Consider the following 26,855-nt stretch of genomic DNA (forward strand, 5'->3'; position numbering starts at 1 on the left):
GCCGCGCCCCCAGGGGATCGGAGCCCCGCCCCCGCCCTCAGAGCCCTCCTCTCCGCGCCTACTCCAGGGCTGCTGGAGCGCCCTCCACCGGGTCCCGCATGGCTCTGCGCACGCGCGGTTCCCAGGCGGTCCGCGGAGATGCCTGCGCTTCGGAGAGAGCGGCGTGCTTCGCATGAAGACGTCTTTGGAGCTCCTCTCAAGAGCCTCTCTGCCCTGCGGCGTGCTGCGTTTCTCTCGCGCTCGTTTTCCGGGAGGACGGGTTGTGGCGCTTTGGGCACATTTCTTGATGACCCCTGAAAGGACCAGGCCCACCCTCACGGGGGCCTTGGGCACAGGCCGGAAGTCCTGAGCGTCGCGGCCTGGCGGGCCGGTGTCTGCGCGCAGCGTGCGCTGCCGCGTGGGCCATGGGGCGGCGGGCGCGGGGTCGGCGGCTCCAGCAGCAGCAGCGGCCGGAGGGCGTGGAGGACGGCGCCGAGGGCGGCGGGAAGCGCAGCGAGGCGGTAGGAGCTGGGCGCGGCGGCCGGGAGCCGCCCGGGACCCCCGGGCCCGCGGGCGCCGGCGAGGGGAGGCTCCTTGCGCCCTGCTTAGACTCCCGTTTGCTCCCCAGGGCTGGGAAGGCGGGTACCCCGAGATCGTCAAGGAGAACAAGCTGTTCGAGCACTACTACCAGGAGCTCAAGATCGTGCCCGAGGGCGAGTGGGACCAGTTCATGGGCGCACTCCGGGAACCCCTCCCGGCCACTTTGAGAATTACTGGCTACAAGAGGTAGGGCTGCCGACAGGTCCAGGCCCAGGGGTTCCTCCGGGGAATGTGGGAGCGCCGGAGAGCTGCCTCTTTCCGGCCGTTTGCATTCAAGAAATATTGACCAGGGGCTCAGGGGTCAGTGAAATAGGTATGTGTCAAGGAGGCATTGCATTTGGTGGCCAGAGGGGAAGGTGAAAAAGGAGCCCGAGAAAGGTTTGGTGAGGAATTGGTGAGCTGAGGATCCTGCCTTTGCAACAAGAGAATATGTGACATCGAATTTGCCTGATATAGCTAGGTGTTTATTTCCAATCACTGTAGTTAAGAGCTTTCTGAGATGAGATGCAAGTAATAAATGCAAGGAAGGCATTTATTGATTCATAAATATTGTTCATAAATTTTTAAGGAATGTGGTGCAAAGGCAGTGGCTGAGGAACATCTTCTCTCCATGCAGTTGGTTTCAGTTTTAAAACTCATGAAGTATTAAAGACTGCAATGTATGAAGCTTGCTTGTTTTTTAATAGCCATGCAAAAGAAATTCTCCATTGCTTGAAGAACAAGTATTTCAAGGAATTGGAAGACCTGGAGGTGGATGGTCAGAAAGTTGAAGTTCCACAGCCACTAAGTTGGTAAGTACCACAAGGTTTAGTCATGTTGGGTAATTCTTTGAGATTTTAATTTTTGTCCCCTGAATGTATCTCTTGGCAGTGCATTTGCTGTTATCATGAAAAGTGACTTTGTGGACATCCTGGTGCTCTTTGAGCGCTTCTCACCACAGAACATTGGTATGCACGTGTTCACAAATGACTTGCAGTTTTCTGTTTCAGTCACTAACTTCACTTCCTTTGTTTTAGTAGGTCCAGTATCTTTTCTTCCTTGATGTTACCACTCTTGTTTCCATTTACAGCCTTTGTTTTCTCACCTCAGAATTATTGCAAAGTGGCTACACCACATTCATTCAGAAAAAAGACAGACTCAGTCTGACAAAGGGTTATCGTGGCCTGTGGTGGATCATGTCTCACCCCAGCCCAGACTTCACCTGCAGAGCTGGTCTGCAGCACTTTTTCTCCCAGTGCCCATGCAGCGCCTTCTTTACTTCCGGGGGGGGGGGGGTGTCTAGGTTACCTGTTCTGGTTTCAGTTGTGTGAAGGGGATCCCCTGATCCCACAGCACAGCCTGTCTTGTGAAATATCTGGGATATTTGAACAATGTGGAGATGCCCAGCCCTGGGTTAACTTACAAAAGTTTTCAAAGCAGATTGTGATTGTTCTGTATTTAAGGTTGAGTTTCAGATATTGAGAATTTCCACCAAGAAAACCACAAACATTTTAAGTAATTGCTGCATGAGAATGAATTTAACAAGTGTTTTCTGGCAACTTTTGAGACTTTTGAGTATTGAAATGGGGTGGTGGTGGTGGTGTTTGGTATTGGGGATTGAAAACAGAGGAGGCACTTTGCCATTGAGCCACATCCCATGCCCTCTAATTTTTTTTATTTTGAGTCTCAGGGTCTCACTTAGTTGCTTAGGTCCCTTGCTAAATTGTTGAGGCTGGCCTCAAACTTTAGATCCTCCTCCGAGTTATTGGGATTACTGGCATGTACCACTGTGCCTGGCTTTAGTAATCATGTTAGTCATGGAGCGTAGCTTTGCTTGCTTTTCTTTCTCTAGCCATTTGGATTTTCAGTGTTGGTACCACAGATATGCATAGCACATATGTTTTGAATGAATGTGGAATGGTCACATACTAAAACATATGTGCAGCCAAGATCAAAATGAAATATCACCATCACAGAATACATTTCTGCCATACAAAAATCAGTGTTTTTTATTTTTGTTACAAATTTTAGTCAGATTTTTCAGTTAAAAATTGAAGAGTATAGTGCAGGTAGATGACTCATTTTGGACTCCTGTTGGTGGTCACTAATGTCAGTGGAAAAGAAGGATGTTTCTCAGCTGCCATGGTTATGGCTTTGCTTAGTAAGGTGGCCTTCATGGTATCCAGTTTTTCTCCTCTTGAAGATTTCTCTTCCCTTGATTTGAAAATGTGATTGATGGTAATGACTCTTATGCATTTCTTCAAATGGAGACTGGCGTTTTAAGTTGTGCATGGATTTGCCACTTCATAGAATCACCTGAAAACATTTGTTCCTTAAGCCTATGTCTAGGAGTGCAGGGATGGGGTACAGGAGGTTTTGAAGATAACAGCATTTTTGTCTTATCTTGGCAGTTAGGGTGGTTAAGCTTGCCTCCATAGGGACAGGTGTGCTTTCGGGCCAATCATTGTGGTCATTCTGCTGCAGGTTCCAACAAACTGAGAAATCATGGGTTGTAAATAAGTTTTCCTGTTTTTTATTGTTCTCTGCAAGCCACAGTCAAACTTGTTTTTTTTTTTTTTCAGCTCTTTTGACATTCATCAGCCCCTTTCTCACTTTGTTGAACATCATATATAGGAAAAGGCAGTTCCGATGCCTCCGAGAAAGGCACTGCGCTTTTCTGAAGTTGAGTGAGAGTCATTCTGTGTCTCAAACAGTGTTTTGAATTTTAAGGCCTAAGTTTGTTTCTCTAAACTTACCAGTTTCAAATTAGTCACATGTATTTATGTTTGCCAGACGTTTCATTTTCGTTTTTTTGGTTGCCACTCTGACTGCAGTTTGATGTACAGAACTATTGGGACCCTGCATTGTTAAATTGAGCACATTATTATTACACCTCAGACTTAGAGCCACGATGAGATTTATTGCCGCATGACATGTTATGCATGGCTTGACATTAGATTGAGTGTGGTACTTACTGTGTCACCTCAGCATACTCATTTGTGTAGTTGTAGATTAGGGGCTAGGTGCAGGTCAAATTTAAAAAGCATACCTTTTCTTATCAGTGATGTCATTATTTATAGAAAGTACAAATATATTCACAGAATTGGCAGGAGATGCTTTATTCTTAGATCGGTGTGATTTACAGTGAACCTGGGAATTTAAATTAATGCCTTGTTACGGGGGTTGGTGAAAAAAAATGGTTTTTGGTATATTAAACATTTTAGCACATAATTATTTTGTTTTCTAAATAATAAAAATCAATTCACAATAGCTGGGCTATGGAACCAATCTAGGTGTTCCTCAATAGATGAATGGATAAAGAAAATGTGGTATATATACTTAATGGAATATTACTTAGCTATAAAGAAGAGTGAAATTATGGTATTTACCGGTAAATGGTTGGAGTTGGAAAATATCATGCTAAGTGAAATAAGCCAGTCCCACAAAAGCAAAGGCCAAATGTTTTCTCTAATATGCGGATGCTAATTTACAATAATTTGGGGGATGCTAGAGAAGAATAGCATTACCTTAGATTAGATGGAGGGAAATGAGGGGAGGGGAGGGAATGTGGGGGTAGGAATGATAGCAGAATGAAGCATTATGTTATTACTTTATGTATATATGTAACTTCATGACCAATATGATTCTACAGCATGTACACTCAGAAAAGTGAGAAATTATATCCCATCTATGTACCATACGTCATAGTACATAAATGCCTTCTACTGTCATGTATAACTAACTAAAACAAATTTTTAAAAGAAAATTGTATTTTTAAAAAGACCTAATCAGGGCTGGGGATATAACTCAGAGGTAGAGAATTTACCTAGCATAGACAAAGCCCTGTATTTAATTCTCCATACTGCCAAAAAAAAAAAAGCTTGATGTATGTCAAACATTCAGCAGTCTTTCAGACCAGACCTGTTGTATTGTGTCTTAATTCTGTTGTTACCTGTATTCCTTTAGGATATTCATCCTCCTTATGCCTTCTTCCCGCCAACCTCCTTACTGTCGTTAACTCACAACTATGAGGAGCAGGAGTGGAAAAGGCTCCATGAGTTCGTCTTTGTTATTGTAGTTTTATAGTAACATACACATGTTTCTCACACCACCCACAGTGCACCACTTTCTTACAGGGCTGTGGTCTCCTTAAATACTCCTCATGCCCAATGACATTAGTGAGTGTTCCCAAGTGCATTTGAGAGAGCAGGTGGATGTGAATGAGCAAGTAAAACCAACTGGGAGCGTCCTTTGGTCTGTAGTCTGTAGAAGAAAGCGGTTGTCAGGAAAGCACGTCAGTGTGTAGTCCACAGCTGTTTACTTTCTTTTCATTCAGGTATCCTGAAGAACTTGCCTGGCACACAAATTTAAGTCGGAAAATCTTGAGAAAGTCTCCACAGTTGGAAAGGTTTCATCAGTTCCTGGTTAGCGAAACCGAATCTGTAAGTAGGTCTCTCTGGATTGTTGGTTTCCTTAAATCATTCAGTGCAGAAATGTATCATGGTCAGATTTGTATTGTGCTTGTCACTGGGAGCCATAGGAAGATAGTGCGCACGGTGAGGACACCCATAAGTGTGTGCCCAGCTTTGGTTTCTGACCTTTCCCTAACATGGATTGTTGATTATGAAATTTAGTAAGGATGTGAGTCAAAGGTGTCATTTTTATCTATTGTCTCCTCTTGTGGGTTTGTACAACTTGGACAAAGGTAGTATCACGTATGAGACCACTGCTTAATCCACTCCCAGCACCTTCTACTTTCCTGTTGTAGACGTAAAATAATAGGTTTTGGGGGCCATATTAGTAGAGTGTAGGGTTTATTTTATTTTTTGTACCAGGAATTGAATCCAGGGATGCGTAAACACTCAGCCACATCCCCTGCCCTTTTTATGTTTTTAATTTTGAAACAGGGTCTTGCGAAGTTGCTGAGGCTGGCTTTGAACTAGTGATCCTTTTGCCTCAGCCTCTCAAATTCCTGGGATTACATGTGTTTACAATCACATCTGACAAATGTGTGACAAAAGGATTTTTTTTTTTTAAAAAATCAGTTTTTTGTTAAAAATAAGACTTAATCTCACTGTTAATCATCTCTATTGTCTCTTTCCACCTATACCTTTGCCAGAAAGTATAAACACCTGGGTACATCTTAAGAATCAACTTCCCCCAGTAGAATAGTTTTCTCTCATGCAGTAGTTAAGTGAGTAGTTTGCATAAACTTTGCTATTTCCTTTTTATTGGTTTGAAATTTCTTAGTTTCACATGTAAAGTCAGGGCCCAGGTTTCCTCTTTTCCAGTCTACTTCTTTTTGACCAGGTCAGTGTGTGTGCATCACCAGGTTATGTTTCTTTCTTTTTCACTATGAGCTTATGGAAATATTGTGCTTTCCAAGTCTCTTCCCTGAAACCTTAACCAATTGGGATGCCAGTCACCTTGTTCAGTTCTTACTTCTACTTGATTCTTAGCCATTTTCTACTAATGTAACCTTTCTGTACACTGTTAAACTGGACTTACGTTTGCCTGGCTTTTCCTCCCTGAGTATTCCTTCCTGAATATTAACGGACTAAGTGCTGCTACATACACCTTCATCAGCTTTTAATCTAGAGGGTAAATCCAGTAAGGATAAGCAAAACTGTTATGAAGCAGTTGTACACTGTTCAGGTGTGCACTGAACAGGTGAATAGAGCAGAAGCTTTGTCGGGATCACTGTGTTACATGGGGTAAGTTTTGAACTGCCAGGTTTTGGCAGCTCTGGGAGGTGGAGGAGATGGGAAGTCAGCATGGCAACTGGTAAGGATCCTGTTGAGTGTTCTGATCAGGAGCCAGCGTGATGAGAGCTCTCAAAATAAACATTGGTACCCTCTAGGATACTCAGAGCTGGCTGTAGAACCTCTTCAGGGTGTTTGTGATTCAAGTGACTAAGTGCTGGATGTCTGTAGTCAAGGGCCTGATGTCCCCATTCTACTTAATGCTTTATTTGAAAACTTGAATAGAAACAGAAGGCAGGCTTATCAGAACTCCAGAGTAACCCAAAAGCTTGGCATCAGTGTGTCTAGTGAGTAAATAAAGATTCAGAGAGTCTCCACAGACTCACTGCTGGTCATAAACCTGGAGGTGAAAGCTGCAGGTACAAGCCTAAGAGTAGGCTCTGACTGATGGATTCCTGGGCGTAAGGTGAGTGGTGGCTGCTGGTCTGCAGTCCAGGCACAGAGGCAGGAGGCAATGAAGGTGGTGGAGGCAATGCTGACCTACAAGCAGCAGGACTGTATCTGAACATGATCCACCTGTCACATGCCCCCTTGAGAAGGTGTGAGGACTGCAGTGAGTGAGGAATTTCGGATATCAGTTGTCCAAAGAAGGAAGAGGAGAGCAGTGACTTTGAAAGGCAGTTGTGAGGAATAGAAAATTGACATGGATGGTTACTGAAAATAGCAGGATCAGAAAATAGAGGTTAGACTTTGGTCAAGAAGGAAGACTTGCCTGACAGATGTTCTGTCCTGTGTAAAGTCGGTGCTTTCAGTGTATTGCATAGCAGCAGGTCCACCTTTGAGAGCTGCTCAGCCAACCCCCTTGTGCTTTCTGAAGAAGAGGAGTTGGGCTGTAATAAAATTCAGTATTACACCTGAATTTCTAATATTCATCCTTAATTAGCCATCAGTAGCCACTTATCTACAAGTATAAAAGTCTGTTCTCATTTAATATCCTGTGTAATGGTGTAATTTCTTTTCTGTGTAAAATTGCATGATCTTTTCCTGTTGCACTTGATACAATGCCCAGTGTTTAAACTCTTTCCATTTTTATCATGGTTGCTGATTTTTCTCCCTCAAGGGAAACATCAGCCGACAGGAAGCTGTCAGCATGATCCCACCGCTGCTGCTTAATGTTCAGCCACATCATAAGGTATGTACCTGAACAGATGGGGCCAGTAGCTCATTGCATTGTCATGCCTGTTTGTTTTTTTTTTTTTTTTTTTTTTTTATTGGTTGTTCACAACATTACAAAGCTCTTGACATATCATATTTCATACATTAGATTAAAGTGGGTTATGAACTCCCAATTTTACCCCAAATGCAGATTGCAGTATCACGTCGGTTATACATCCACAATTTTACATAATGCCCAATTAGTAATTGTTGTATTCTGCTACCTTTCCTATCCCCTACTATCCCCCCTGTCATGCCTGTTTGTATTGTTAAAAATATGTAATCTTATTTTTTTTCCACTTTGGATAGAGAATGGCATGTATTAGGGTTTTTTTAATACTTTTAAGTCCTATTTAATTTGCACAAGTCAGATAACTATTTTCCCCCTTTTAAAAATTTAGTAAGTACTGTAAGACGGAGGAATGCTCGAGAAGTGGAAGCTAGTATCAGAGTAGTGCTAGTACCCCTTTATTTACTATACAGATTATCTTCAGTGATCTTGATTAGTCAAGTCACATTGAAAATCACAGTGAGCTCATATGCCAAACATTGTCCATTACTCTTGGTATGAATTAATTCCTTTTATCACCCACACAATCCTGTGAAGAAAGATGCCGTCACTATCTGTTTTCCCAGATGAAGCAAAGAAAGGAGGAAGAAACCAATAGCTGGCCCAGGGTTACAGAGACAAGTGATTGGGCTGAGGTTTGAATCTAGGGTGTTCTGTACTGTAGCATTGTGCTCTAATGATTCTTGCTGTTCGTCTTAATTAATTTCTTTCGTTGGTTTCTGGTGCCATTCTGTTCCTGTCTGGAATTGGTGGGGGGATGGTAGTCAGGCATTAGCTATTATGGGATTTCTATAAGTAACATAGGACCTGCTGTAGATTCATTCCATTAAAAAAGTGTTCTTGAATTAGAAATCAAAATACTAGAATAATGAAATTTGTTTTAAATTAAATATAAAATATTTGATTTTTTTGAAATCAACCATAATTTTCTTGCTTTTCAACAGATCTTAGATATGTGTGCAGCACCTGGATCAAAGACCACGCAGTTGATTGAAATGCTGCATGCTGACATGAGTGTTCCCTTTCCAGGTACTCACTGGGCTTGTTTAGAAGGGGTAGGAGCTACCTTGGTTCATAGCTGAGGAAGAGACCTAGCATTGCCTGCTGGCCGGGCCTTGAAATCTTTCTGACACACAGCTGAGTTTTCTATTAAGCGAAGGTGGAGCTGAGCATTTTTGAACAGTGTCCTCAAGAGTTCGCAATCCCACACATTCATGATATGGAGGGTCCTTTATTTTAGGATTGTATGAGTTTTCTGTAAAAGCAATAGTGTCTTTGGTTAGGCCTATGTGGTTTGAAATTTCAGTGGTACCATTGCCCCATTGTCTGTTGACTCACATCATGTGAGTAGCTGTGAGGTGTGGTCAGAGCTGCTGCCAGGCTCTCTAGGTACAGATACTCCACTTTTTACTGCCAAGCTGTGTGGCAGTTTTAGACGTCACATTTGAAACTGAATGTCAGTGCTCACCTTGCAGGAGTATTGCAAGACTGAGGAATGCTAGCGCTAGTACCCCTTTACCAGGGTTCTTTAAAGAAGCACAGAACAGGACACTTTCCATAGTTTGTTAAGCCACCTTAGTCTCTGGCTCTGTCCTTTTGAGACAACTGCTCCAGTTTGGTTTACTTCGTATATATATGGTGTTTTCTTAAGCCTTCTTATATTGTTCAGAGGTTTTTGTTAAGAAATCTTATTTACTTCACTGATTTTATTTTCTCCAAATCAGTCATAAAGAGCCTTGGTTGTGCCGGTAGGAGCAGTTTCTCCTCTTTGTATTATTGATGTTTTGCATTTCATATTTTAAACAATGATCCTGATGATAAATGTTATTGAGCATATTTGTCCTTTTGCTGGAGGCATGAAAGGAATCAGATATGAGCTGAGGCAGCTTGCAGTAAACTTCCATGCAGTGTTTCTTAGCTTGGCTGACCAATTGGGTGCCTCAGGACAGTTTATGCATTCAAATGTTAATACCCTACTCCAGGAGCCCATTCGTCCATCTATCAAAGCCCTGTGCAATATTTTAACACCTGATGGGTGGTTCCTATATTCTCTCCACATCTTCCTTTGTAATTAATAGTTGCTTATCACAGAAAAGACATTGTTGGCATAGTAATTGGTACAAAGTGAATAATTTTTGAACAAATTAATCTTGAGAGTTTGAAATTTCATGGGTCCATAAAATCCATGCAGAACCACTTGGCTTCTTTTTTGGGACCCCCTTAAATGCTGTTAGAAAGTCTTGACCTCAGGTCTTAGGTTGACACATCACTGTCTCTCACCTGCCAACAATGTGTTTCAGGGAATAATTCAACTTCTGCTGTATCTCACCTGACAACTGCAATTTTATGTTTGCAGAGGGATTTGTGATTGCTAATGATGTGGACAACAAACGCTGCTATCTACTTGTTCATCAAGCCAAAAGGTTGAGTAGTCCCTGCATCATGGTGGTCAACCATGACGCATCCAGCATACCTAGACTCACCATAGATGTGGATGGAAGGAAAGAGGTTCTCTTCTATGACCGGGTTCTGTGTGATGTCCCTTGTAGGTAGGTATGTTATTAAGAGGGCAGAAAGCCAATATTTAAAAGTCCAAACAAATCCCGAATACTTCTGGTTCTAAGCATTTCATTTAAGGGTTACCCAACCTGTATTTCTCCCAGATGGAAGCAAAGGAATTGCTCTAGGAGTTGAATGAGGTTTCTTGTTCTAGTCTGTAACTTCCTTTTTGGATTAAAAATTGAAGTATAATGAGAAGGTATAATGCTATTAGAGTGTCCCTAAAACAGACATGGAAAGTTGGTTGTGCTGATAAGAACGCAGATTGTTTTCTAATTGGTTTTCGTAGTAATGCCTGTTGTGTTAATCATCTTGAGAATACATGCCATTACACTTCAGTCATTGATTAATCTGTGCAGTATCAAGCTCTTAAATATCTTCTTTCCAGCGGAGATGGCACTATGAGGAAAAACATTGATGTTTGGAAGAAGTGGACCACCTTAAACAGCTTGCAACTGCATGGGTTAGTAAGCTGGTACCTAGTTCCCTTCAGTGACATGTGAAATGATGTGGCTGAGCACCCAGGACTTGAGTACAGAGTTCAGCTTTGGCAAGTGAGATTTGATGCTGCCTCGTGAGAGTTTGCTTATGTGTCAGAAATTGGGCTTATTTAAAACCTTTCAAGGGTAGCTGAAAGTTGTGTGTATTTCAGGTACACATGTATTAAAGATCATTTTTATAACATTTTTCCAGAACATTTCAAGCATGCGTTTTTCCTTGAATGATATTTTCCATCTTTGTGGTCTTCCCATCTTTTTTCTCTGTTTTGTTTTTTCATGTTGAATTATTAGTTTGCTTAAATACCTGTTTTAAACAGCTTAGACTGTACTTTTAACGTGAAAAATCACACATTTTTAAACAGAACTATGGATGATCTAATGAAAATTCACCACAAATGACTTTAATAGGTAGTTTTGTTTCTCTACCAAGTACTTATTGGCATTTTGTGTGTGTGTGAAATGGAAGCAAGTATTTGGATAAGAGTTAATGAAAGGACAGTTTCTACATTGAAAAAACACATTTCTTAAAATGTGGAGGCTTTTTAATAGTGAAATTCACCTGTTATTTTCAATTTCAGCTTTGTCCTTTGCTTACTGACATGGTGGGAAAGGTTAATAAACTAGAAAAAACATAAATAGATAAATAGGAGCCCTTTTTTTTTTTTTTTGACCAACACAAACATCACATGTAAGTTTATACTGATAAACTTAAAAAGTTCTTTATTTGCGGGGGGAGGGTTGTTTGCTTTTTGGTTTCTTTTTATTTTTTTGTGATGCTGCAGATGGAACCCAGGGCCTCATGCTTGCTAGGTAAGTGCTGTACAATTGAGCTTCACCCCCAGCCCCTTTTCAAAATTATAACTATGTCGTAAAAATCTATAACTGACATAATAAATGTGTGCTTACAATATCTGTGCCCTGTGGGTATATTCAGTCTTATGGTGACCTGATGTCAACCTTTAGCTTACAGCTACGGATTGCCACCCGAGGAGCTGAGCAGCTGGCAGAGGGTGGGAGGATGGTGTACTCAACATGCTCGCTGAACCCCATCGAGGATGAAGCGGTCATAGCCTCTCTGTTGGAGAAAAGTGAAGGTACGCAATTGAGGTATTTTTTTTTTTTTTGCTATGGTTTATGTTCTGTAGATCTCTTCCTGGGCATTTGTTTATAACCTATAACCATGACTCCTAAAGTGACGTGTTTCAGTTAAAACACTTCCTTAATGAATTTGACATATGTTGTGAAATACGGGACTTCAAAACAAGCAGCTTTTCTCACTTTTGTGTAAATCGGAAAATTGTTAGATCCTAACCAAACGGATTTATTTTTTAAAAAATTTTATTGTGGTGACATACACAGAACATAAAGTTTGTCATGTTCACCGTTTGTAAGTGCACGTTATTGTGCGGCCATGTCCACCATTATCTCTAGAATTCTTCATCATGCAAAGCCAACTCTGGGCCCGTTAGCAAGGCCCCTCTCTCACCCTAGCAGCCACCATTCTGATTTCTGTCTGTGGCAGTTTTTCTGCTCTGGCTACCTCATAGAAGTAGAGTCATATGTTTGTCTTTCTGTAGCTGACTTCTGTACCTAACACAGCACCCAATGCTCATCTGTGTTGTAGTCAGAACTTCATTCCTTTTTAAAGCCAAGTAGTAATTTATGTACAGACCACATTTTGTTTACCTGTTTGTCTGCGGGTGGATACTTGGATTTCTTCCACCTTTTGGATGTTGTGAACATGGTATATAAATACCTCTTAGAGACCCTGGCTTCAGTTCTTTTAGGTCTGCAGCTGGATGGTAATATTTTTCCTGAGGACCCCTCCATATTGTTTTCTATAGAATGACATCATTTTGCATTCACTTTCCCATCATATTTTCTTAATACCAAATAGTAAGAAGATTCAAACTTACCATGTTTTCAGAATAGAAAGCTAACAGTTTCCTACACTCCCAGGTATGAAGCAAGTGGAACTATAAGTGACAAAGCGTGTGTTTCTGAGGCAGCGTCCACTACTTGGCTTTCATTTGGTTGAGTTCATCTCATCTGTGGCTGGTCTGGTTGTGCACTTTAGACTAGGATTTAATATGGCGTGTTTATTTTGTTTTTTTATATATTGTCCTTGGAAAAAGATTTCCGAACCATCATTTTTTCATAGTCACACCATGTTTGGGGTAGTACTTTGCTTCAGAAGGTATGTGAAAAGGACTGAGGGAATATAATTAGCAGTTTCACTATTATAGAATCAAACTTCTAAGCATTTTGGGTCGGGTGTCAGAAGTCTTAACCTGCTTGGATTTACACCTGCTTTAGCCAGGACTCTTGGAAAAATGAGAGTCTAGGTTGTTTGATAACACAAACTCTCACATGTCCCTTGCCGTGGTCTGGTCCCAGATCTCTGAGAAAGAAAAGGACGGACCGTGTATTCCCTGGTGGCGTGCTTAGCTGCTGTTTGCCCCTTAAACCTGAGGACTGGTTTCTTTGTGCGAGGGTTCTCAAATGCTTCTTTTGCTGGTGCCTTTGTGTAAAAATGACTTTCTCTGGTTTCTTTGTGAACGTTTTCTCAACTTGGAATGGGTGGTCATGTCCCCATCCTGTGCTGCTTGATGTAAAGTTTTTGTAGATTCTTTTGAACTATTTGGTGTTTTCTGCAAAGTCTCTTGTTGCCTGAGTACTTCGGGTCATTACGGTTATTCCTTTTTCTGCTTTAAGCTCATGGCTAAGACCAACAGCCAGGACCCCTGATTACAGGAGAAGAAAGCTCTTGCAGCAGTGAGTCTGCTTCACTCCCAGTGGTGGCATTCTTTACATGCAGTACTTGTTGTTGCACTCCTGTCTGCATGTCTTATAAGAGCATCCCCTCTCAAGACCAACCTGCCTGCTCCATAGCTGCTGTTTTAGAGGGGCAGGTTCTCACCTGAACACCACATGCTCTGACATCATTCATTTCCAATGCGCCAGCCTTTGCAGGAGCAGTCCAGGTGAGAGAGTGTTCTCTGAAAGTAGAGTTTCAGTTTTGGCTCTTCCCACAGGGCTCTCTCTGCGGCACAGCTTCATTCTTCTGCAAACCCAGGGGTGTGTGCCTTCATCCACATTTAAGAATCATTAGCTCTCCAGGGTCCTGGGGCAGATATTGTGGTGGGGCAGGGAGTGGCTTCTGCCTCCTTGGAGGACTTTTCAGAGAGCAGTCAGTGCTGTTGGCCCAGTTCATTTTGTTTGAAGAGTTCTTGGGGGGGGGGGGCGGATATGTGTGTGTGTTTGTGTGTGAATTCTTAGAGTAACTTGATTGATTTTTGCAATATTTTCTTCTAATTTTTACTGTGTTGAAGAGTTTGGATTATGTATATTAAATTTTATACTGTGGTTTTTTTTTTTTTTTTTTTTTACTTACCTGATATGTAGTCCAAGTTTTTCTTCTTGTTAGCAAAGGGCTGAACAGATTTGTTGCAGCTTGCTGTTGGTCACTTGAGTGTCCTGTTCTATAGATGTTTCTTATTGGGAAAGTGAGCTTCCCGCATGCACCTGTCTGATGGTAATTGTTACATGTGGTTGTTTTCAGTCCACACTCGGGTGCTTTGCCTTAATCCTCTGCCAGAGGTGCTGCACAGAAGTAGGGCTTCCTCTAAGAGAGCAGAGGTTCAATCTTAGTGGTCACTGGTGTCTTGACTAGAGGTGTCTGTTCCCCAGCCGACAGTGCTCAAAGCTTTTGCTGGAAGAAGGCAGCCGGTGCTATGTAGACTACAAATACTGGGTCAGTGTTGGCAGCTCCTAACCTTCTTGGTAGCTGGAGGTCACCCTGAGGTCCATCATGGGGCCTCAGGACAGGGTTCAGTTCAGGAAAGCGGTTTTTTAGTGCCTGTGTGATTATTGAGTGTTTTAAACTTTAATGGAAGAATGTTCAGAAATGACGGGAGTCAGTAAGGTACTTACATAACATTTCTCATTGACACACGTCCACCTTGGGAATTCTTTTACTTCATTGGGTTTTTCTCTTCTGTGAAGCTGGAAAATATACACTGGTGATCTGTGCCTACTAACTGGTTTAAATCGTTTCCCAAAAGGGCCCACATTACAGATTCTTGTAATGTCACTATTATAAACACTTAATGCCAGAGTGTGTGTTCACAGTTGTCCCTTTATTTTTAACATTGGGGTGACTGTGTCCTGACTGGCAATTTTAGAAAATTTACTTTGATCTAAAACTGTTTAAAAAAATTTCCACAGTTCATTTTTAAGAGTTTCTCTTTGGCTCTGGGGTGTGTTTTAGATATAACAGCATGAAGACCCCAGTCATCTGACTAGTGTGTAGCTATAAGAAGAGGGAATAATGAATTTTAGCTGCTTTGGGTACTGGTTGCTGCTCAGAGAGGTTAGCCTTGCTTTCATATACACAACTTTGTTGAGCTGTATGCATCTGTTTTAAGTGTTCAGTTAAATGATTTTCATCAAGCTTACCAAGTTGAGTACCCCTCACCAGTTTTAGATCATCTTTGCTATCACAAAAGGTTCCTTATGCTCATTAACATGCATTCCCTGCTCCACCTCAGCCCATAGCTGCTGCTAATCTACTTTGTCAGTGAATTTTCTTTTCCTGGACATTACCTATAAATGGAGTCATAATGGCATATGATCTTTTGTGTCTGGCTTCTTTCACTGGGCATAACGTGCCTTGCATTTTTGGAAATTTTTTTCTTTCTGTGAAGGTGCTCTTGAACTCGCTGATGTGTCTGCTGAATTGCCAGGGCTGAAGTGGATGCCAGGCGTTACACAGTGGAAGGTAATCCTGCTACAAGGACCATGTTTGGGTAATGCGAAGAATCCTACATCTTGTTATGTGGTTTAGTATTAGTTAATCACTTAATGACAAATGGTATTATCTGTGTTTCTTTCTCTGGCAGTGGAAAAGTTTTCTTGCCTTTATTTATTGTACAGAAACCTTTGTCATCATCTCCATAAGTACAGCTTTGCTTTTATTTGATGGTCTGGAATTCAAGCTTTGTTTCAATGTGAAATAATTTCACTTTACAGTTTTAGGTCAGAAACAGTCAGGCTTGTTTTAAAAAGAAACCTGTGTGGAAAATGGTTCTTTTGTGGTGGTGGTTTTGTTTTTGACTTTACAAATGTCCAGTCTTTGGACGGACTGAGTTGTTCGAGGCGGGGCGGGGGGGGGGGCCTTTCCCAGCACCTGTGGTTTTCTTAGCATTGGTTGTGCTTTTAGTCTAGAAAGCTGCCCTCTCTTGCAGGTTATGACCAGGGATGGGCAGTGGTTTGCAGATTGGGCCGATGTTCCCCACAGCAGGCATACCCAGATTCGACCTACCATGTTCCCACCAAAGGAACCGGAGAAGTTAGAGGCGATGCACTTGGAGCGGTGGTAGGTGTGTGGGCTCCAGGGCTTGGAGAAGAGGGGGTGTGCTCTCCTGGAGAGCGGTGAGGTTGGCAGGAGGGTTGGAGGCAAGCCAGTGATGTTGCTGTGAGGCCTGGCTACAGTGTGGCCATCCTCACATAGGAACTTTCCAGCAAGCAAGGTCTTCCTAGTGTCTCTTGGCTGTGGTATGGAGCATTTATAAATAGTGGCATTGACTGAGCTGCAGTGTTAAGTTTTCCCTTGGAAATTTCCTGTGCTCTTAAAGATTGCATTTTGGCCATTACGAGGATGGGCTGTGAGTGTTTGCAGTTAAGACATGAATTTTCTGTTATATCATCTTTATTTTAATACTAAAGAGAACGAATTTTGAATCAATCATAAAACTCGAATTTTCTGTGTTTTTTAGCCTTAGAATATTACCACATCATCAAAATACTGGAGGGTTCTTTGTGGCAGTATTAGTGAAAAAATCTTCCATGCCATGGAATAAACGTCAACCAAAGGTAAGGGCTTTTTTCCAAAAAGCATGATAGGACATTTGTGTCTTTTTGTACATTTAGGACAAAAAGTAACAGGAGTCCAGGCCAGAAGTGTAGAGGCAAAGGGGAGGTTGGGGGAGGCAGGGGCATTGGAGTTAAGAGGGTCTGAACCTGCACAAGGAGAATTCATTTCAATTTGGAGTTTTCCAAAAAGCAGATGTTTCTCCCTGGAGATAGATAGTGGAAAAGGCTATTTTGGGGGGAACACATTGCTTCTACATCCTAAAAACAGTTGAAAAGACAAAACATGAAAGCTGCCTTATGGTCCCAAACCTGAAGCCCCTGGGTTCTGCTCTAGCACCCCAGCCCACTGCCTGTCTGTAGCACTTGTTTCACCACAAGGCATCTCACTGACTGTGAGGACTTGTGGAGGCTTCATCCCACCCTGGAGACACGGCCTTGCCTGTTTGTAAGAATCCTCATTGCCTTCTGGTACCCTTAACAAGGAGGCTGGGAGGCAGGTGGGGTTAGAAGGCGACCCCCTCATCTCCACCCGTGGTGCCATTTGACATGTGCTGTTCCTATCTTTGTTTTACAAGTTATCTCATAAGTCAGCTTTCCATGTATAGAACATGGCCTGGAATCAGGATAAAAATGAGTGTTTCTTTAAGACCCATGCTTGAAAATTAGGACAGACAATGCTTAGCCTTTGGAGAAACAGGAAGTGTTTTCTCTAGGGGTCCCCATATTCCTGGGCACATGTTCCAGGGCACCTTTTCTGATTCATCCTCATCTGGGATCTTAATGCTGGGGTGTCCCAGCTCCCATTTCTGAGGTAGAGCCCCTGCATGCTTAGAGCTGTGCTTCTAATAGAAATGCACCAGCCACATGTGCTATTTTCTAATAGCCACATTTTGAAAAGTCAAAGTTAATTTTACTAATGTATTTTATTTGTCCCAGTATATTTAAAATGTTAATTTTGAGTAACCAGTATAGGAAATTATTATTGAGAAAACTTTTCTTTCTTCCGTACTATGTTCTAACAATAACACATATTTTGTTATTTGCTTGTTTGTTGATAGGATTAAACCCAGGACTGATGCTAAGCACATGCTCTACCACTGAGTTACATGCCAGCCCTGGTAGCATGTTTTAGGTGTAACGATTCATGTGACTTGCACTAGTATATTTTACCTGGTCAGTATATTCTCAACTGGCTAGTGGCTTTCAAACTTCCCAGCTGAGGCTCGGAGCCTGCTTGCATTAAGGGCTACCTTCATGTCTTTGTCACATACTTGGGTTTTGACTTTGACTTTATTTAGCCTGACATGATTACTGTCTTGCTTTTTAGAACATCTCAATGTTACTAGCTCAGGTAAATGTTAACACTGCTCTTCCATTTCTGCCATTGCATCTGTTCCTTACTCAGTTCAGCAGTAGTTTTGCTAGCAAGCATAGTGTGTGCTGTCTGGTGATGAGGTGGCGTCTTAGAATCTAGTTGGAGTCACCTCCTGGAATTCATACCAGCTATCTGTATTTCTAGGGCAGTGGAAGATTGTGGAACAGAGGAAGCACTGTGGAGAATAGGCCATCTGAAATGGGCCAAGAGACAGAAGGCACTTTTCAAGATTTGGACAGACAGCTCTGTCCAGGGCATGGGGCTGGTTTCGTGCTTTTCATGCTGAAATGGAAGGTGCTCTGAGAGGCAGTGCCGAGCTGTTTTAAAACTTGGACTGAGGCCTGAGTCGAGTCTTGACTCCTCTGCTTAATAGCTTTGTGACCCTGGGGAAGTCTGCCTAAAAGTATCCTAATTTGTAAACTTACTTCACAAGGATCAAAAGGATACATATTTTTAAAATCTTTTTTTTTTTTTTCCCTGAGTGCTAAGGATTGAACCAGGGCCCTGTGCCTGCTAGGCAAGTGCTCTCCCATTGAGCTGTGCCCAAGCCCTAGAAGAGTTTAGTATAAGTGAAACGTTCTGTTGATACTCAACCAAATTTAAATTATACTATTGCCCTAAATCGGTAATGTGCTTCTTATCAGGTGTCTCCTGGACCCTAAGGTGTGTGCTCTACCTAATTCCAGATGCCCTGGAAACTCGTCACCTCTCTCTCTCTTGCTTCCCTTCTTTATGTGCTTATCTTTTTATGCCTGCCTAGTAGTTCAGGAATTGTGTTTGACTCATTCTGTACTTCACTGTGCCTTGCATGAGCTGATGCACAGGAAGCATTTATAATTGAGAAGGAACTGGTACTTCGGGCCTGGCGGGCCCTACCGAGGATCAGGAAGTGTGTGCTCCTTAGGAGACCAGCTTAAACCCTGAGGGCCTATTGCCTCTGAATTCCATTTATAACAGCAGACAGGTCAAAAGCTCTACTTTAGAAAAACTTTTTTTTTTTTAACAGTGCTATGGAAAATTACAGCAGACTGATTTTGTGAACTTGACAATTTTTATTTTCTTGAAACAGTGAAAAGTTTACATATCTTTATATAAATAAACAAATTTATTCCCTACATTAGGTACAGGGTAAATCTGTAGAGAACAGAGAAGCCACACAGTTGAGCACTGCAACTCCCACAGAGGGGAAACCTGTGGATGCCTTAGAGCCAGAAAGTCAGCTGGTCACTGGAACTGGTGACTCAGAAATAACAACACCCGAGAATTTAGAGAATAATGAAAATAAGAAAGATGGTGTGTGTGGGTGAGTTATTCTGTGATCCTGATCATCTGGTGCCTTTGCGGTCTTCTAAGGAGTTGTTGGGCCCAGGGCCTTTCCTGTGGGGACTTTGTACAGGTGGGGTGTGAGAACATTGCACACACAGGCCTTAGTTTAGTGGGCATGCACCATGATTGCTGGGATCCATTGGGCACTAGAAGCCTTCCACTTCTGCCTCTGCCTTCAGCCTTCAGCTAAGGAACCCCTGTGCTTTTGGTTACTGTGCGGGGTACCCATTCATTTATCTCATCCTTATTTTCTTCTTAGTCCTCCTCCGTCAAAGAAAATGAAGTTATTTGGATTTAAAGAGGATCCATTTGTGTTCATTCCTGAAGATGACCCATTGTTTCCACCTATTGAGTAAGGATTAATTTAGCCTGTTTAATTCTTCTTTTGCCTCATGTGGTAAATGCGCCCCTGCTCACCTGTGCACTCAGCACAGCAGCATTCACTAGATGGTCACTCCACTGCCTTTTGGAAAACTGGTCCTTTGCATATCTGTAAAAATCTCTTTGAGAGGCTCCTGTGTAGTGCAGGTGTCTCATGTTTCTGTCACTGGAGTAACACTTGAAGGAGAGAAGCTGCCCTTGTTAATTTAGGACCCTGACCTTGTGCCTCAAGTACTGTCTGGCAGTTCTAGGTGAAGGTAAATAAGTTTAGCAGTAGAAGTCCGGAGCAGAGCTTGGGTGCTTTTAACCCACACTGCAGTTGTGGAAGCTGAACGCTGTTGGGGAGAGTAAGATGTAACAATTTTATTTTGTTAAAGGAAATTTTATGCTTTGGATCCATCATTCCCAAGAATGAATTTGCTAACTCGAACTACAGAAGGGAAGAAAAGGCAACTCTACATGGTCTCTAAGGAGCTGAGGAATGTGCTGCTGAACAACAGTGAAAGGATGAAGGTAAAACCGTGCAGGCTTGTGACTGTGATTCAGGGTGTGCAAGATCTTGGCACTTGCTCTGCCCGTGTGCAGAGTGGCTGAGGCCCCTGCACTTGGCCTGTGATTTCTGAGCTGGTGGCAGGCACAAGTCTGGATCCCTACTGTATCCTCCTGGAGCTGGTCCTCTGGGTGGGAGGGTGAGGGCATGGAAGCTCTGGCTGTGCTCAGGCGGGCCCTTGTGCTTTGTCCTGTTGTACGTTTTTCTTATATTGGCCATTTGTAGACCTTTTGTCATTTCCTTTCCTGCTTTTGAGTCTCACAGGTCACACATTTTTTATAGCACTCTTAAGACCTGATCTGCCTTGTGCACGCTCCTCTCCAGGTGGTTCTGCTAGGTTGTCAAAGACTACATGCTGTGACAGTTCCTTGCTTTAAATGGCCATCAGAATGCATGCTGACCTATTCTTGCGTTTCCAAAATGTCCAGATTTTATCTCTAATTATTTGTCATAAGCCAATGACACAGGCCATTTGCAGCTGTTAGTGGGTTCTTGAAAACCCATTGTGGCAAGGCCCATTTCCTCCCTGGAGCTGCTCACATACAGTTCACCACCTCATAGTAGAAGGGAATGTTTTGATTATCCTGATTTTTGTTTGTGTGTTTCATGAATATATATTTTTTCTTACAGGTTATTAACACAGGGATAAAGGTCTGGTGTCGAAATAACAGCGGTGAAGAATTTGATTGTGCCTTCCGGTTGGCACAGGAGGTAATTCTAGGCAAAGCATTTGGGGATGAGGTTGGGCTCTGGCCAGGTAACAGGGTCTGAATGACTTGCACTTACCACCTGTTGTTGGACCTTGGAGGTTGTCAAGCTCCTCTAGGGCTTGGGCTTCCTCCTGTGGGGCACGCCACACACAGGTCTGTGAGCAGGTGATGATGTCATGGATTGCATCATGGTGATCTTTCTTCCCACAGGGAATATATACATTGTATCCATTTATTAATTCAAGAATTATTACGATATCCATGGAAGATGTGAAGACATTGTTGACCCAAGAAAATCCATTTTTTAGAAAACTCAGCAATGAGACATACAGTCAAGCCAAGGACCTGAGTAAGTGATTTGGATGACATAGAGGCACAACTTGGGTTGTCTCTATAAGAATGAAAAAATATATATATATAGGTGTTTCTCTTTTTTTTGGCATATTTCTCAACCACTATTTCAGGGTACACCTTCATATCTGCTTTATATCCTCAGATTTATCCAGTTATGGATAAACACAAAACCTTTTCACTTGTCATATGTGAAGATTACGAGTTCAAAGCCAGCCTTAGAAACTTAGCAAGGCCCTAAGCAACTTAGCAAGACCCTGTCTCAAAGTAAAACATTTTAAAAAAGACTGGGAATATGACTCAGTGGTTAAATGCCTCTGGGTTCAATCCCTGGTATCAAAACAAAACAAAAGTTTTGACTTAGCAGTTAAGAGTTCTAGGTAATTTGGAGCTTGCTTAAAGGATGTAGGAGGATGTGTGTGGTTTCTGTGCAGACTATGAGCCATTTTGTATGGAGGCCTTAGTGTCCTGGCATTCTGGTCTCTGCTGGGGTCCTAGAACCCATCATCAGCATAGACTAGGGGACTGTGCATCACAGTACTCTCTACTGACTCTGTCAGTTTCCGGGGGGCTTTGGAGAAATCTGGCATCTCCAAATGTTAAAGAACAAAGGCATCTTTAGGAGTGCTGTTCTGTTTACCTATCCCTGGTCAAGCCCCTGGTACAGCCCAGAACCCACAGGAGTCTGTGGGCATTGGGGGCTGGCCTCATGAGCAAGCCCTCGGGGCAGCTTGCTGAGCTCAGGAGTCCTGGGCCATGCCACCAGCCAGCACTCATCAGCAGGTAGCCAGGGGGACAGGCTCTAGTGCTCAAGTTCACCTGTGTTGTAAGGCACATAGGACCAGCTAATGGGATATCTGTCACCTGGTATCTTTGCCAACCTTGTTAAAGCAAAATGCTGCCATCTGGCCAGCAGGCCATTGCTCTGCTAACCCACCAGGATAGGTTTTTGGTTACATTTTCCTTTTATATTTCATAAATTTCTATTTCAGGTCCTTCTTTGGGGCATTTTCTCCAAGGCATAAAAATAATTTTGGCAAGGTCTTCTAATTCTGTTTTCCTTTGTTTTCATTGGGCCTCTATCCCCTTGTCCTTGCTGTGTTCTCAACGCATCTGTATATATTCAGAAGGGCTTCTCCATCCAGATTCCTTTTTTTAAAGATGATAAATAATTTGCTTTAATTAGTCATACATGATAGTAGAATGCATTTTGACATTATATTATATGGAGTAAAACTTCTCATTCTTCTGGTTGGACATGAATTAGAATTACATTGGCCATGTAATTATACATGCACATAGGATCCCATTTAGATTCTTTTTTTTTTTTTTTTTTTTATTGTTGATAGAGCTTTATTTTTTATGTGGTGCTGAGAATCAAATCCAGTGCCTCACACATGCCAGGTAAGTGCGCTACCACTGAGCCCCAGCCCCATCCCTCCATCTAGATTCTTAGTCAAGAAAGGATTATTTGCTATTTCCTCAAAACAGCATAATGTAGAAGCACAATCAGTTGTGTCCACTGACTCGAGCACTTGACAAACTTAGGACTCTTTCTCTTCCAGCAAAAGGAAGTGTCGTGTTGAAGTATGAGCCGGATTCTGCGTAAGTCAGCGCACCCCATTGCCATTGGTTGTGCTGCTTTCTCTCAGGCGAGGGAAACCTTGAGGGGTGGTGGGAACCTCGGGGCCCTTGAAAGCCTTTTAAGAATGTTACACCAAAGGTAAGACTATGAAAACCTCAGAACTGAAATACTGTCTTTGTAGATTACCATGAGGATACTTCTTTGTAGGACAGTCGGCTGGGAGGCAGGTGTGATATGTTCATGTTTGTGGAGAACAAAATACGTAACACTTTCCAGGCATTAGGAATTGATTTGACTTCTGACTTATGTGGAAAACTGGATGTTGCACAGTGAGGTCAGGTTGTTGGTTCAGCTGAGGTGTGGTCCCCATCACACTCAGGCGTGGTTCCAAGGCTAGTTAAGACAGGCTGAGCCCTGCTGTTGCTCACTTCTAGGTTGTCCAGTGCTTGTACCTGCTCGCCCTGGAGCCTCACGGGGATCCCTGGAGGTATAGGTCCCAGTATCGGCGGCAGCTGCCAGATGAGGAAACTGGGGTGAAGAGTTAGGTGGCTTCCTCCTAAGTGGTAGCATCTCAGCCTCACCTCTAGCACTGCTTCTTTGTAAAATAGAGGACACTTCCAAGAGAAGGAATACGGTGGGGCCCAGGGCTGAGTTGATTTGGGGAGTGGGTGTGTAGAGCCATTGTGTAGTTTTCTGTGAGTTCTGAAGGGCAAGGAGAAACCTTTGAAGCCCAGATGTGAGGCAGGAGGAGACTGGAGAGCTGTGTGGGTGGGGCTCAGCCACAAGGAGCGAGGGAGAGAGGATGGATATAAGCCAAGGTCTGAGGTGTCGTGTGTTCCCAGGTTTCAGACTGACTGCTGTCTGGTGTGTGCTCTGTAGGGAAAGGAGGTCTTGATGTGGGAGTTAAGGAGTAGAAGGGAAGACTGTAGAGTGGGTAAAAAACAGATGAGCTGGGTGGCAGAGGCAGGTAACTAGGGATTAGATGCCAGGAGCACTGCAGGTGGCCCTGCCTGATGGCAGGTGGGTAGAGTATGGGCAGTGAAAGGGCAGGAGCACGTGGAGATCACAGCTGAGCATTTCTTGTCTCCAGGACTGGAAACAAAGGGTGCACTTAACACTCATTTTGAGGTGCTTGAATAGACATGGAAATGGACTTTAGGGCAGGCTCCTGGGTAGAGGTTTTAGAATTAAGGGGAAAGAAGGCTCCAGGTCTCATGAGCGTACAGCTCTCTTCCAAGTCCTGGCACTTGGTGAGATAACTTAGGCTTTAGAGGAGCTGGGTTTTTAGGAGAGTAGTCAGTAAAGATGGGAGTAGTCATGGAGGCAGGAGCAAAGCCACAAGTGAGGACATTGAAGGTGCCAGAGTCACATCGGGGTGTCCCTGCAATTTGCCAAGGTGGTCTGTGATACCTGATGGCACTGGGTGGATGGGTGCCACGGACAGTTGGGGAAGGGGTAGAAGAGTGCAGTGCTGATGTGGGCAGCTAGCGGTGTGCTGTGTAATGGGAAGGGTTTTGTGGGCTCAGGAGAAGATGTAAAAAGGAGGACTGTTGGATGTGCTCATAGGCAAGCCGGGGAAGCAGAGCACGGTCCACCAGCATATTTTGAATGAGTCAGTTTTCTTAAAGTTTGAATCAAGACCCAGAAATGTTTTGTTTTGTTTTTTTAAATAGCGGTGACATCTGGCCCTGATTGGAAAACATTGGGGTATTCTAACATGTCCATACACTTTCCACACATAAATACTAGTTTCCACACAGTTAGTAAATGACAGCTTCAGAAAGTATTGGGTTTTGTTTGCTTGTTTTGTGGGGGTTTAGGAATTTTTTGCATTTTTCTTGATTTTTATCAACTTACTGTCTGTGCTTTATACCAGGAAAAATGGGAAGGGTTTGATGTGGTTCTTATTCTTTTTAGTGGTTCCCCCCTTCCTGTTTAGGTCCTTCTCCTCACCTATTTTAAAAATTCAGTCAAACCCTCTGCATCCCCTCCTCAGCCTGTGTTTAACATGGCCTTCGGGAGCCTTCCCCGTGGATGCCTACAACCCTGGCTGGGGGGCGTTGTCTGCGTCAAGGAGGGAGGGGGCAAGGGGCCCAGTGGCAAGAGTGGGGACTGTGAGGTGGGTAGAGTATGGGCAGTGAAAGGGCAGGCGCACGTGGAGATCACAGCTGAGCATTTCTTGCTGGGGGGCAGTTGTCTGGGTCAAGGAGGGAGGGGGCAAGGTGCCCAGTGGCAAGAGTAGGGACTGCGAGGTAGGACTAGCAGGCCTGGGGAGGTGGTAACACAACAGACCTGTGCGGTGTGCCGTGGGGCTCAGGTCATGATGTGCTCACCAGAGACCACGTCACGTGAAGCCTGGAGTGGGAAAGAACATGCACCAGGTCCCTGGCTGGGTTCTGCCACTCCTGAGTCACCCAGCCTCTGAGGCCCAAAGCTTGTTCACTGACTCCATGAGGTGGGCAGGAGGGCTCCAGGGGAGAGGCCTCTTCCTCACCTCAGTGTGCTGGCCCAGAGGGAGCGTGTTCAAGGCAGGGGAGGGGTGTAGATCTCCAACACACAGCTAGCATGCAGCCTGCAGAGGTGGGGCCATCCCATTGCCTGCTTAGGTGAGCTGCTTCAGGATGAGGAGGAGGAAGTGATCTCCTGATCCTTCTTCAAGAAGACCTGCCATAGTACCAGACACAGTGTCCTTCCAGCACCTTGAGGGTGTAGTGTGCATGCTAATGTCTCTTTGGATGCAGTTATGAACACAGCTGATGTAACATGCAGCTGTCTTCTTCTGTAGGAATCCAGATGCCCTGCAGTGCCCCATTGTGCTGTGTGGCTGGCGGGGAAAGGCCTCCATTCGAACTTTCGTGCCCAAGAATGAACGACTCCATTACCTCAGGATGATGGGGCTGGAGGTGTCTGGAGAAAAGAAGAAAGAGGAGGTTGCTCTCACCGAAGACAGCACAGCCACCACTGAACTGCCAGAGGATGGGCTGGGTGAGGAGTTGAGAGCAGAGGAGGCAGGCCTTCCGGATGCCACCCCGGGTTGTGACCCCACAGCGCCCGATCCACCCCGATGAGGACACCCCACAGCGCCCGATCCACCGTGATGAGCTATTAATGATGATGCATATATCATCAAGGGCCGGTCTCCATTGGCCCTTGGTGACAAACTAAATTAAGAATGTCTTCTGAGCTGTAAAGTATATATTTTTTAAAACTGAAAACTGATGGGAAGATCAATGGAGCAGTCGGGGAAGATTGGTACTGCTTCTGGGTGGAACTGGTGAGAAAGTGTCTTGGTTCCCCTCCTAGTCACTTATCTGTCATGGTGACAGGCTTTCACCTTTAAGCCGTCCTCCTCTCAAGAAAGTTGCCCCTGTAGGATGTTCTGGTCCCTTTTCTTAGACCTATATTGGTCTTAAGGTCCAGTCTCTTAAGTTATTTATAGGAAGAATTTATAGCTCCTTATAAAGTCTTGGGGATGTCCCTTGGCTTCCTAGCAGTGTTGAGCTGCACATGGGCAGTGTGGAGAGGATGTGCAGTGGGGTTGTTATCTGGACCTCAGATGACTTCTGTGCCTTTTTAATAAAAGGTGGAATATAACTTTCCAGGGTAAGTACTCTGTTGTGAACTGGGATACTAATTACGGGGCCTTTACGTGCTTTTATTCAGTTTTTATTTCTAAATGGGGTTGGGGTCTTTTTTTATTTTAAATGAGGTTGGGAACCCTTGAGATGTTTAAATAAAGAGCTATTAATGATGATGCATATGTGCAGGTAACTCAATTTTTGCCCTTCTGAGGCAGAAAAACTTATTTTTGGTTAATGGAAATGTTGAACTCAAAACCCTCTTGTCTTGCCCAGTGAAAGAAATGTTCAGGTGCAGACTGTTGTGAAGTTGTCAATGTCTTCTGAGCCACCTCGCCATGGCTTTGCTCCTCACTGTTCCAGCTCAGCAAGAAGCCGGGGTCATGTGGGCGAGGCCCCAGGAGGGCCTTGACAGGGCCTGTCACTGATGCTGGGTGGACAGAAGCCTGTTTGAAATGGCTGCACTTGCCGATGGGTGCTGGGGGTGGGACACTGCTTATCAAGATTCAGCAGAAAGACTT

The 26,855-nt window shown here is 43.6% G+C and overlaps 1 protein-coding gene across 1 annotated transcript; it reads left to right on the plus strand.

The window, feature by feature from the left end:
* The first annotated feature begins 99 nt into the window (after nucleotides 1-99).
* Nsun2 (NOP2/Sun RNA methyltransferase 2) lies at nucleotides 100-26,514 on the plus strand. The gene is made up of 19 exons (XM_005335187.5): nucleotides 100-500; nucleotides 608-765; nucleotides 1,266-1,370; nucleotides 4,895-5,000; nucleotides 7,381-7,452; nucleotides 8,490-8,574; nucleotides 9,902-10,094; nucleotides 10,493-10,567; nucleotides 11,568-11,698; nucleotides 15,311-15,384; nucleotides 15,851-15,981; nucleotides 16,382-16,478; nucleotides 18,975-19,156; nucleotides 19,439-19,531; nucleotides 19,938-20,073; nucleotides 20,741-20,821; nucleotides 21,031-21,169; nucleotides 22,737-22,776; nucleotides 25,542-26,514. The coding sequence occupies exons 1-19, from the start codon at nucleotides 405-407 to the stop codon at nucleotides 25,822-25,824; spliced, it is 2,277 nt and encodes a 758-aa protein (XP_005335244.1). The 5' UTR covers nucleotides 100-404; the 3' UTR covers nucleotides 25,825-26,514.
* Nucleotides 26,515-26,855: the final 341 nt, after the last annotated feature.

Source organism: Ictidomys tridecemlineatus, chromosome 1 (genome assembly GCF_052094955.1).
Source record: "Ictidomys tridecemlineatus isolate mIctTri1 chromosome 1, mIctTri1.hap1, whole genome shotgun sequence".
NCBI classification, from domain to species: Eukaryota; Metazoa; Chordata; class Mammalia; order Rodentia; family Sciuridae; genus Ictidomys; species Ictidomys tridecemlineatus.